The sequence below is a fragment of the Prionailurus bengalensis genome, chromosome A1 (assembly GCF_016509475.1).
Source record: "Prionailurus bengalensis isolate Pbe53 chromosome A1, Fcat_Pben_1.1_paternal_pri, whole genome shotgun sequence".
NCBI classification, from domain to species: domain Eukaryota; kingdom Metazoa; phylum Chordata; class Mammalia; order Carnivora; family Felidae; genus Prionailurus; species Prionailurus bengalensis.
The window spans coordinates 207,163,677-207,176,990 of NC_057343.1; the positions used below are offsets into that span (position 1 = coordinate 207,163,677).

The following is a 13,314-nucleotide window of genomic DNA, read 5'->3' on the forward strand; positions in this document are numbered from 1 at the left end:
GTTTATTACTTGAAAATGTTTTTTCTATACATTTATTATGTCAAGTAAAGTATATGCATTACAGGTGTGTAGTTTTTAATTATCCGTTCAATCCTAAAGTGTTCTGGTTTCTGATACATATTGTGCATTATCTCTGATGATGCAAAATCTCTTGTATTGTGCACAAAGACCTGATCATGTGCTGGAGGGCTGAGGCAAGATTGTGTGCCAGGAGTAAGGAGTGATCCCTATTCTTCAAGGTTTGGTCTTTGTCTCTAAAACAAATCCCAATAACTCATCAGTTTAATTAATGGGGCAAACAAAAATTAGTGAGATTAATGATACGTTGTCAAGTAAGAACCAACTAATTAATTTTAAAGGTTTTTTTTTTTTCTGTCAGATTGAGCATCATGTATTTACAATGGAGAGGACTGATTGACTTCCAAACCAAGTAAAAGTGACTTAAGAATTAATATTATTTCCATAATCTGTGCATTTTCTCTCCTCCATTACAGTTAGAAGCCAAGAGTGGATTTTATTTAAGTACTACCAGTGATGGGGCAGTACAGATCCACCTGCAGAGAGGATCATGTGCTGATGTTAGAGTTCCATATACCATCAGTCAGGTTTGCAGCCTCTCAAAGCCAGAGTCCACACAAAGGGTTGTGTTTAGTGATTTAGTACAAGGTTACAGTGGATGGAGCTGTCTAACTAGTACTCTGGAGACAGCATTGAAGGGTATTAAAGGAATACCGACGGGTGGACAGACTCAGCAGATAACCAGGTTCTAGTTACCATTCTAGAATATAATGATGGGATTTCAGTCTCCCAGGGGTGGCAGGGGCTTATAAGAGCAAATAATTCCCCCAGAAGAGTTGGGTACTAGATATGTTACCAAGTCAAAATTCCTGTTAGTGAAAAATGGGGCAGAAAGCAAATGGGTCTTGTTGATGAATGCCAGGGTATTTAGCTGGAAATCAATGATATCTTCTCTCTAAGGTTAAATCCATTCTAGAGGCCAAGACAGGGTAAAACCTTTGAGAAGGGTAGAATGGTGGCAACTGGGATGAAGGAAATAGTACCTGAAAGCGATTTCAGTGGTCCCAACAGGAAACCAGGCCCCTGGCAGTGGAACAGAAAAGAAGAGGGCATATCTGAGAGAGGATTTGAAGGTCAATACAATGGGACTTTAAGACCAATTGAATGTGGGGTTTGAGAGGCAGGTGAGAATTGAAGATGAAGCCAAGAATGAGATAGAAGAATCATAAGGTAATCAAGTATGTTAGGCGGCACATGAAAAGGAGGATTTTGGAAGAGGAAGATGCTAAGGTTCACCTGGGACATTTTAAGTGTGAGGTTCCCACAGACTGATGAAATTTAGTTGCCTGGTAGGCAGACAGGGGGTCTGGAATGCAGGTCAGATTAGATGGTGTTAATTCATGGTGCATCTGTTAAAGGCATGAGGCCAACGAGGTAGAGGAGATCAAGCAAGGAAAAAGAATGGAGCCACTTGAAGTCTCGAATAGAGCTCTGAATAACACCCTCATTTAGGAGCTGGAAGAACAAGAAGAGGTCGTGAAGGAGACTGAGAAACAGCAATCACAGGGAGTGTAGAAAGACTAGTAAAGAGCTATGTCCCAAAAGCCAAAGGAGGAAAATATTTCAAAGAGGGAGCATAGCAGTATCAAATGTTCCAGAAAGGCTGAGAAGGATTCATTCATTTGCTTCATCAACGACATGAGCTAAATGCCTGCCACGTTCTGTGTGAGGGCTTAGGAATGAGATCACAGAAGTGGCTCGTGGGTTTTCTTTAGTGGTCATCAGTGATATTTCACAGAGGATGGATATGAGTTGCAATAGTGATGGTCTGACTACAGTGGATGAAAGATGGAACCAAAGTCAGGGAAAGAGAACCGTGCTGTGTAGACTAATTTCCTGAGAAATTCGAGAGGAAGTGGTAAAGAAAAATTGCCTAATCTGTAACAAATGATTATTAGAAGTAATTATTTCACCTTTGCAGCATATCCTGTATAAATTTTATTTGGACCCATTGGCCTAAAGTAGGTTTATATTAATAAAACCAGGTGCAGTAGTGGACGTGGACTTATAAGGCATGGGTTTTTTGGTTTTGTTTTTTTTTCTAGGAAGCTTGCAATCTGCTTATAGTGTGTGCATGTATATGTGTATATAGGAAAGAAGGTTTGTGGGCGGAGAGTCAGAAACAAAGAGAAAATATTTAATGAACATGACGAGTGTTAGTAACAACATCTAATAACAATTACTAGTTGATGAAGGGGTGGGTGCAGACCAGAGGGACTGTGCATTCAGGAGACAGGAAGACCACCATGAATGGAAATAATTCTTTGCTATACAGAAGGGAATACTTGTGGGTCATAAAAGAAGACTAGGATTAAGAATTTCATAAAAGGAAGACAAGAGGGTAAACTTCACACCATCTCTTCCAATGGAAAGTGGAGATTGTGCCACCTGCTCATCCCTACCCTAGAATCAGGACTCAGAAACGAAATCTACCCTTTCAGTTCCTCACCCAGCAGTCTTCTTTTGGTTCCCAGGTAAAAGGTACATATGCTTCCCCATTCCTGTGGTGTTGGTCCTATTATCATAAAAGGTATCAAGGTATCAAATATGCAGGAAGCCTGTTACCAGACAGCAGGAGTCTTGAAAACCTCAGCCCTGTGCCAAACAACAGGAATAAAATAGGGAGAGGGAAGCCTGGTATGCCATACATAAACTTGCAAGCTCAGTGCTCTGCAGACCAAGGAGAGGAGCAGTTGTCATTTTGATGGAGTCAGAGCCTGAATTCTAAGGTCAGGATATAGATATTGGAATTGTACACTCATGGGCATGTCAAACCTTAGCCTACTGGGCCTTTTGTTCTGAAGGTTCACAGATGAAATTGACTTGATACATTCTCTTTGACGTTTATTAACCCCATGATTTTGTGGAATTTGAAATGGAACTGTGGCCAAATCAAGAGACCAATAGAAGTTCATCCCAAAGAACTTGTATAGATAATACTGGAAAGATATTGAATGAAAGAAGGTTACTATTTAGTGTAAGTACATGGCAGGATGTCCCTATTCAGTTGCTGTTCAAAGCCACAAGACATGGGATACATTTGATCGTTCAATATTTGCTAAAACCTTAGACAAATGGCGGATAAGAATCTTGTTTTCAAAAAAGTATTTACAAACCTAAATCCTACAATTTAAATCATCTCCCATGTGAGTTTGCACTGCCATCCCGATGTGTATTCACCTAGGTAGTGTTTCTTAAGTCACAAGTGAATCTGTTTTGTGACTAGGTATACCACCTCAAGAGAACAACAGTAATTTAAGTTTTATAGTCCTTTTATGGGACTTTTGCAAACCTGGTTTCATTTGTTCTTTGTAAGAACCCTGTGAAGTAAGTGTGGAGAATGTTTTAATTGAGCAAACTGGTAAACCCAAAGCCAGAATGGTAAATAATCTGATGATCCTCCAGTGTTAACTTGTGAGTTAGCGATTGAGCTTGAGTTTGAAACTAGTCACCCAACCCCCACTTTAGTGCTGCTTTCGTTACCTGATTTACTTTAATCTGAAGACCAGACTGCAAATCAAAGTGTTGGCCAAGGCTGTAGTCTCATCACCTGAGGCCGAGGCTCCTCTTGCAAACTTGCTGCTTGTTGGCAGAATCTAGTTACTTGAGTTGTGGGACTGTGGTCCTCAAGCTCCTAGAGGCTGCCCACTATGTAAGGGGTTGGGAGGAAAACTTTTCCTCTCCCAGTTTGGGTCCTGTGATTGGCAGTCTGTAAAGTAATTGATGATAGATTACTAGGAGAGAAGACAAGGTTTATCTATGTGTCCACAGTGTACGTGTGGGATCACTCAGTGATGAGTAACTTACTGAATAACCAGAAAGGAAAGGCTTGTATATTAAAGTTAGTCAAAGGGAGGCAGGTAGGGCTTCAGTGAGAGGGTATGGAAGGTTATATTGTTTTTTTTTTATTCTAATGACCAGCTGAATTTACACAGTCTTCCCAGTCAAGAAAGTCCCTGGGAGAGAGGTCAATGGCAGCTGTATTTTCAGAAGCTCTGCTTAAGTTTAGATAAATGTTTCTTTTTGTGGCTGCTGATTGTGCAGATGTTTTCAAATTAAAGAAGTTTCATAGCACTTTGGTATTAATCCCTTCAACTGCCATGTTGCCCTCTCTGCAACATTGCATTTTACTTAAAATCGACAGGAGAAAACCTGTTGCTGCTTGTTGTCTCATTTTATGGCTTACCTGCTTAGGTCAGGCCCACCCAGAATACTCTCTCTTTGGTTAGCTCACAGCCAACCAGTTAGAGACCTTAATTACAAATGGGGGAAAAACTTCCTTTCCGTATCCTGGAACATAATCACGAGAATGATATCCCGTCATATTCACCACATTGAAGGGGAGAGGATTACACAGGGCATCTGTACTCACAGGGTGGAGGTTTTGGGGGCCATTCTAGAATTTTTCCTACTACAGCACCCAATAGAATGAGCAGCTAAGTCCAGTGCTATCAGAGACCATAAAATGAGATTATCATACATATTCTTTACATTGTTAATAAAATGGGTGATGCATGCTAGTTGGTTAGACCAGATGACATCTAAGATCATCCACCACAGTATGCAGAATGAAATTACTCCAGTTGTGCACTCAAGAAGACCTTTTAAGCCAACTTTCTTTCATTCTTCCTCTTACTTTATAGTTTTTATGCATAGAAAGTTGCACATGAACATTAACATTTTTTTAAATATTTATTTATTTTTGAGAGAGAGAGAGAGACAGACAGAGTGCAAACGGGGAAGGGACAGAGAGAGAGGGAGACACAGAATCTGAAGCAGGCTCCAGGCTCTGAGCTGTCAGCACAGAGCTGGGTGCGAGGCTCAAACTTGTAAACCATGAGATTATGACCTGAGCCAAAGTCGGATGCTTCACCAACCGAACCACCCAGGCACCTTGCCCATGAACATTTTTAATTAATTTTTCTTCATTAAAATTTTGACTTATTTGTCTATTTATTTTGAGTATGGTTGACACACGATGTTACATTGGTGTCAGGTGTTACAACATAGTAATTCAACTCCATATATTATGCTATGCTTACCCCAAGTGTAGTAAAATTCCAAGTTCTTATATTGGGCAGTTGAGTCTTTAGACCTCAAATCCTCTCATCAACACAAAAGAGTTGTCACAGCCTGTATTTGTTAACTGTTGCTATGTAATAAATTATCCCAAAACTTAATCAAAACAACACATAGTTTCTATGGGTCAGAATCCAGCCAAGGCTTAACTGGATTCTCTGCTTCAGGTCTCTCTCGAGGCTACAAATCAAGATCCCTCCGGGGCAGGGTGTGCTTCCAATCATACTCTGTGGCTATTGACAGGATTCAAATCCTTGCGGGCTGTTCAAATCAAGGCCTTATTTCCTAGCTTGCTATTGGCTGGAGGCCATTCCCAGTTCTTTATCACATGGACCTCTCCAACGTGACAGTTTGCTTCATCAAAGTCAGCATGAGAGAAAGTAACATGATGGAAGTCACAGTCTTTGTAACCTAATCTCAGAAGTGGTATCCCATCATATTTGTGTTATTTAATTCATTAGAAGCGAGTCACTAGATTAGGTCCATACTGGGGGGTCAGGGGGCAAGGATGAATGCCAGGAGGTCAGGGATTTGGGGGGTCAATTTTAGAAGGATACCTACTGCCTAAATGAAGGGATGATGTGGCAGACTGAGGAGGAACTAGTAAAAGTGATTGCTTCAAAGAAATGAAGGGGGGAAAAAAAAGACCTAATCAGTTCATTTCTTCAGAGCCAGAGCAAATGAATTTGATTGGTGTGGGTTCATAATGGGAGTGGCCAGCTCTTCTCTGACTAGAGAATGCAAATCAGACCCAAAATTCAGAGGCTAAGTTCAGAATCAGGGGAGCAACATTAAGTATCGGGTCCAAGGTATGAGTCTGGGGCTGTAGATAAGAAAAGGATAAGAGGTGAGGAGCCCAGAAATACTGAGCCAGTGTAGCAGCAAAATATTAGAGCAGATAAGGAAGAAAAGTTGTGGATGTAGCCAAGAACAAAGAAATAAAAAGCATTGTCTTGCTTGTGGGTAGGGCTCTCTGGTTTTTAAAGAACGAGGGCTCAGCCAGACTTTTCCTCTGTTACTGAAAGGTCATAAAATACCATTGTATTTTTGTTTTAAGTTCAAACAAATAGAAAACTTAATGGGTTAGTGAAAATGTTAAAATTGGGGAGGAAGTACTATTCCAAATGCAATCAAAACGCATGAAGATAGTCCTTTTTTGGCCAACATTAGATTGTGTATTCTCTCCCCCCAGTGCAAAGACAGTGTTTTTTATTGATTGATGATTTAATTCTCCTCTCCAAGTGATGTTTGCCTCTGCACCAAATGCTGTACATGGACCTCAGAATCACCTAGCTTAGGACAAAAAATGGTGGGGGTTTCTTCTTCTGACTGTTAGCTGTTTTTAATTTTTATTCCTAACATTCCCTTATTTTGATCTCCTAACATACTGTCCTGAAATGTCAACAAATAATTTAATCTAGAGACTAATGTCCTTTTATACGATTTTCAAAATCGGTGACTTTTTCTAGGCTTTTTTTTTTTTTCTAATTTGCCAGATAGCCACATGACAGAATAATGAAACCAATGTCATATTGAAAGCAAAGAACCACTCATTTCTGGAAAAAGAAATCTAGTCATATTTAAATTCCCTTTCTGCTTGCTTCCAAATATGTCTATCACAATATTACAGAAGTAGCCAATTATTTTCATCTCCCTTCTTTTCACATGCTTGGAAATTAACTTTAAAAATTTTTCAAATTTTATAAATTAACCCTTATTTTGAGAGTTTAGTTTTTCATTTATACCTATTTTAATCCTAGATCATTTGATTATAGCTCTTCTTCAACTCACCTTTTTATTTCTCCCTTTAATCATGTTCTGTCTGTATATTGAGCCACAGCACAGGTTGTTTAGCCTTTTCATTTATATAGCAATTGGCTGAACAGCAACTAATAAGTTGATATGCGGCAATTTCAATCCCTGTTAAAATTTGCCAATACAGATCCAGACTGCCAGTTTTGCTTATTTAGAAAGTGCTAACATTTTCTTCCTATCCCATGTACTGAAGATAAATAGATCAGACAGTTCCAGATTAAATTAAACATGGCATTTCTGTATTTTGGAGTTACCTTTCATTGTTTAAAAAAAGCTAATAATTCTGAGGAGTTAGCTGTTCCAAATCTTAAAGGTTATCATTTGTAAGGCATTAAAGTATTCTTCAAAATATTTTCTCTAACAATTTACCGAGGTTTCTGAAGTTCATACTCTTGTTATTCCTCTGGGCTGTTTAATGCTCGACATAGATAGATGTACACATGGACATATAGATATAGATTGACATAGATATGGAATATAGACAAAGATAAATATTGCATCACCAAAAACAATTGCTTCAAATAGCTTATCAGGCAAAGGCCCTGAGGTGATGGATGATAAATATAAAGGGAGTATGTGTGTGTATGTGTGTGTGTGGGTGTGTGTGTGTGTTGGGTGGGAGGAGTGTAAGAAGTAGAACAAGGTGTGTCTTTTTTATTTTCAAAAGAACTAGATCAGAAATGGGGCAACAAGGTCAAAGGAAGCCTGAGTAACAGATGGGGAATGACGCGTGTGAAAAATTCAGGACATATTAATTTCATGTTACCTGTTCAGTAGGTCATGCCCAAGAATTACGTGAGGCTTTCAAAAATAAAATTAAGGGGCATCTGTGTGGCTCAGTCCATTGAAAGTCCAACTTGGGCTCAGGTCATGACCTCACGGTTGGTGAGTTTGAGCCCCGCATTGAGCTGTATGCTGTAGGCACTGAGCAGCTTTGGATCCTGTCTCCCTCTCTCCACCCTCCCCCACTCATGCACATGTGCGTGCTCTCTCTCCCTCTCAAAAATAAATAAACATTAAAAAAATTAAAACGAAATAATTTTTCTTGATTAGATCCAACAATATTTTAAATGGCACTCTGTACTTACAGGCAAATCATGCACATGTTCATTGCTACATTTCTGGAGTTTTGATATTTGTAACAGACAAAAATAATAATAAATAATTAAACTAAATTAGTAATAAATAATAAATAAATAATAATAAAATAATACATTAAACAATTAGTAACAATTAAATACATAATAATTAAGTGATAATTAAAGGTTGCCCTTGTTCTTCCTAGGAAGAAATTCTTCCAAATTTGGAAGCTAACTCCAAAGAGAGCTTTCACTGTTGAGAGGAAATATTTGTGAAGAAAATAGTCTATTAGTTAATTTTTTAAGTGCTGTCAGTTTTGTTAACTTATAAGAAAATCTGTTTATTCAATATGAGAAAAGTACTTGGCCTCATCCAAGTTCACTGTTGCTCAAATGAAGAGTAAGGAATGATGTTAAATGTTATCAACATTGTTCTGTCCTGTTGCTTCTTTTTCCCTGACTCTAACCCTGTGACCTCTTGTGCCTTCCAGAGTGTATGAGGTAGCAATTCATATGTTGATCATCTGTCCGTGAAAAGGGCTTCTTTATTCGTTGACACAAGCTCTCTACCATTAAAATCAACTCTGAATGAATGGAAAGGGCAAGATCATAGACAAAGTATTTGGAAACCAGTGAATCCCCATAAATTCCACTTTATAAGTGGTCACTTATGCCACCTATATGGAAAGTCAATCCTAATGAATACATTAAATTCTTTGTTGACAGAAGTAGAAGGTGATCATTTGTATTTAAAATACTGATCAGAAGGAATTTTTAAGTCATTTTATAATCAGTTTGGTCTGTTGAAGTGCTGTGTGTACTGTATAGGCTATAAAAAGGGCCCGCCTAAAACATGAGACTGAACTGAGAAAATATTACTTATTATTTCCTTTGGTTCATTTGAGGGAGAGATACGGACATTATAAGAGGGAAACAAGTTGGGGAGAGCAAAGGACTGAACTATAACCACATTATGCCTTGTTATTCTTCTAGGATCTCATGATTCCTTCAGCTTCTACATTGATGAAGCCTCTCCAGTAGGGCCTGAACAGCCAGAAACCGTCCAGAATTTTGTCTCTGTGTTTGGAACCGTAGCCAAAAAGCTGATGCGGAAATGGTTAGCCACTCAAACAATGAACTTTACTGGTCAGCTAGGAGCTGGGATCCGTTATTTTGATCTTCGAATTTCTACCAAGCCCAGGGACCCCGACAATGAACTCTACTTTGCTCATGGTTTGTTCAGTGCCAAAGTCAATGAAGGCCTTGAGGAGATTAATGCATTCCTCACAGATCACCATAAGGAGGTAGTATTCTTGGACTTCAACCATTTTTATGGGATGCAGAAATATCACCATGAAAAACTGGTCCAGATGCTGAAAGACATCTATGGAAACAAGATGTGCCCAGCGATTTTTGCCCAGGAAGTTAGTCTAAAGTACCTGTGGGAGAAAGACTATCAAGTGCTGGTCTTCTACCATAGTCCAGTGGCTCTGGAAGTGCCCTTTCTCTGGCCTGGGCAGATGATGCCAGCACCCTGGGCCAACACCACAGACCCGGAAAAACTGATCCAGTTTCTTCAGGCATCCATCACGGAGAGAAGAAAGAAGGGCTCGTTTTTTATATCTCAGGTGGTACTGACCCCCAAAGCTAGCACTGTGGTCAAAGGAGTGGCCAGTGGCCTCAGAGAAACGATCACAGAAAGGTAAGTGTCTTAAGGTATCGAGAAAAAGTCTTAAGGAATGTAACCCAAATTCATAGAGCTAGTAACTGACAGAGCTAAAATTTATACTCAGGTGTATTAATATCCTAGGGCTGCCACACAACATACCACAAACTGGGTGGCTTAAAACAGAAGAAACTTACGATCTCTCAGTTGCAGAGGCTAGACATCTGACATCAAGGTTTCAGCAAGGTCAACTCCATCTGATAGCTTTGAGGGAGAATCTTTTCCATGCCTCCCTCACTAACTTCTGGTGATGGTTGACAAGCCAATGTCTTGGCTTATAGATACACCATTCCAATCTCTGCCTCCATCTTCACATGGTGTTCTCCCCATGTATCTTTCTCTTCTCTTCTTATAAGGACACCAGTCATATTGGATTAGGGTCCACCCTAATTAGATCATCTTAATTATGTCTGCAAACACCTTATTTCCAGATAAGCCTCAGTTATGAGTACAGGGGATTAAGACTTCAATGTATTTTTTTCTAGGACACAGATCAAAGCATAGCACCATGCATTTTGACTCCATGTCCAGTTGTATTTTCATAGCACTCCTTTTCACATTTATATAGAACTTTACAGATTACAAAGCCTTTTCTCTATTTCTTGTGGCCTTGTTTTATATACCTAATTCCATTTGATCTGCACAATAATCCTAGGAAGTAGATAAAAAGTGAGGTTTAGAGAAGTGAAATGTTTTGTGTAAGGCCAATTGGACAATGAAGGAGGAAATCAAGACTCAAATTCCATGCTTCTCACACCATATTCTATTCCTTTATGCTATACCATAAGCAAGGGTCACTCTCCAGAGCATGGGTTTCCATTTGGCAAGCCCAGCCATACATGTTAGAGTGGTGCTTACTTGTGAAGTATAATTTAAGCAATCACCAAAGATCTCTAGCTCTTTCCCATCAGTGTGATACAATATGTAGAATTGTACATATTGTTTATTCTTTTCAGTTAAACTATCAAACAAAGCAAATATTGTCTGAAGAGAAACTACAATTCTTACCAGACCTTATCTTAAACTTTACTTGACATTTTGAATTATGGTAAGGAAATAGAGCATACATATTTTGCTCAAGGTCTTTGTAGGAAAAGACAAGGAGACGAGGAGAAAAGATTAGGAGATGAAATCGTATGGATGGCCTCATAGCATAGCACGTAGAGTAGGGAATGGCAGGAGGTGAAGCTTGCAGTGGGGCAGGAACACACTTGTAAGAAAGCCTTTAGCCAGGCTAAAGAAAGAATTTCATCTTATGAACAATGGGGAGCTAGAAAATTGTATTTAGTGGCATAGTGACTTGACCGGATCTGCATTCTAGATATATAATTGGTGTAGCGTGGAGGCAGAGGATTGGAGAGAGTGGACAGTGAAGAGGTGCTCGGAACTATTTCAGCAAGGTAATGCAAGCTAAACTGAGGAAATGAGAAAACACAGAAGGGGATGGTATCCCACAGCAAAAATTAGAATTATTTGACTATTTAGCTATGTGTTGTGAACGAGAGAAAAGAGTTAGGGATAAAGTTTCTTCTTGAGAAGTGGAACGAGTGATGCAGACATTTACAGAATCAGGAAACAAAGACTTAGGGAGGAGGTGGGGAAGCTACAGTCAAGGTTACGTTAAGTTTAAAGTATGAGTAAAGCATCCGGTGGATGTGGCCAATTGATCATTAGGAATATAAACCAATTCAAGTGGCAAATTATTGGCATTTTTTGGCAGTGAAAGCCACAAGCTATTTGAGTTGAGGCGTTCCTCCATACAGAATTGTAACTTCCTTCTGTTATTCAGATATTAGCTGAGATCTCCTATTCTTTAAAATTTTAATGTGATCCCCAGCTCTTCATTGTATACCCTATGCAAGTATAACGCCTTCCCTAGGATTTCTGCCAATGTCTAGATTTCTTACGTTCCTATGGTATGAATGCTTGCTGCTTCTGGTTTATATCATTTTATGGGTTGATTGTCCCATGTGTATTTTCCATGACCCTGTAGAACCTTAAACTTGCTTCTTGCTCAATTTCTACAATGGTTTTTAGATTTTACTGAGGATTTGAGACGACAGGTTTGGTTTTATAATTATAATAATACAATTAATTTTAAATTGAACTTTAGACTTGTCTGTAAGTACAAATATTCTGGCCCAGGATATCTTCCCCAGATGACGTCTATATCACTTTAACCCCATGCTCAAGTCTTATGGCTAAACCCTCTCCTCCACCTCCTTCTCCTTTTCTTTTTCTCATCTCTTTTCTTTCCCTAGGCACACATTGTCTTGGAGATTCCACACACTCCTCTAGATTATTATGCCAAACTATTCTCCTCATTTCTAGCCCTAAGGCCCAGCTAATCCCATCAGACTGTGTTTGATAGCACCACCTTCTACAACAGTTCATTGTTTTGGTAAATAACAACTTACCACTTCTCTTACATCCTTAAAAATGAGAGAGTTCTAGTGTATACACATAAGAATGTGTTGTTCTTAACTACACCCCACAAAGGCCCCAGATTTTGAGAAGTCCCTGAGGACCCATTAGAGGTAGGGAAGGCAGGAGGGGACTGGGAATCAACCAATTACAACATTCTTTATTCTCACTACGTCTTTAATGAAGGAAGCTTCATCTCTAAATTTTACATATTGGGCATGAAAGGAGTCTTCCCTTTCTTTCTTTACCTTCTGTTGCCTCGTTCTATATTTAGGAAAAGACTTTCCCATCTAATATGCCTCCTTTGCATTTGGCTAAGAACCATACCCTGCTTTTACCTGTGTAAGGAATAGCCTTTGGGAAGTCAGGAAGAAAAATCCACTCAAGGTATAGATGACTTTCATTTTTTTCTCTTACAGGATTTCATGCAGTTAGGTCTTTGCAAGTTATAAGTCGAACTGCTCTTTGGTTACTTATGCTATAGTACAGTATTAGTAAAGTAGGATTTGTGGAAAAAAGATCAAATAAGTTAGGAAAGTGCTGAAAATTAGATATCTGCTTAAGTCTCTCAAAAGATTCACAATCTTTATAGCATGTAAAAGTCACTAACAAGCATTTTAACGAAGAATTCTGTTTAAACTGAACTAATACAATGTTTTGCAAACACTTAATATTTTCTCAGATAGCACTTATTAACAGCCCATAAAATTAATTTTGAAAAACTGTCCTCAGTCATCTGCTCTAATTCAGAACTTTTCACTTGCCTCTGGCTTACATATCTGGAATAGTAGAGCTGTGTCACTGAAAAAGGTGGAAGAAAGGGGTGCCTGGGTGGCTCAGTTGGTTAAGCACCCCAGTCTTGATTTCAGCTCAGGTCAGGATCTCATGTTCAGAAGATCAAATCCCGCCTCAGGCCCTGCACAGGTGCCTGGTTGGGATTCTCTCTCTCCCACTCTCTCTCTCTGTCCCACCCACCACTTGCTCTCTCTCTCTCTCTCTCTCTCTCTCTCTCTCAAAAAAAAAAAATAAATGAATAAATAAAACTTAAAAAGAAAAAAGAAAAGGGGGAAGAAAAATTTAAAAAGTAGAAATGCAGACCCTGTAGGTAGAATC

The 13,314-nt window shown here is 39.0% G+C and overlaps 1 protein-coding gene across 1 annotated transcript in view; it reads left to right on the forward strand.

The window, feature by feature from the left end:
• PLCXD3 (phosphatidylinositol specific phospholipase C X domain containing 3) overlaps nt 1–13,314 on the forward strand; it is a 167,168-nt gene that overhangs the window by 107,819 nt on the left and 46,035 nt on the right. The window contains exon 2 of the mRNA XM_043599235.1: nt 9,045–9,753. Within this exon, the coding sequence (XP_043455170.1) occupies nt 9,045–9,753 (709 nt within the window). The remainder of the gene's footprint in view (nt 1–9,044; nt 9,754–13,314) is intronic.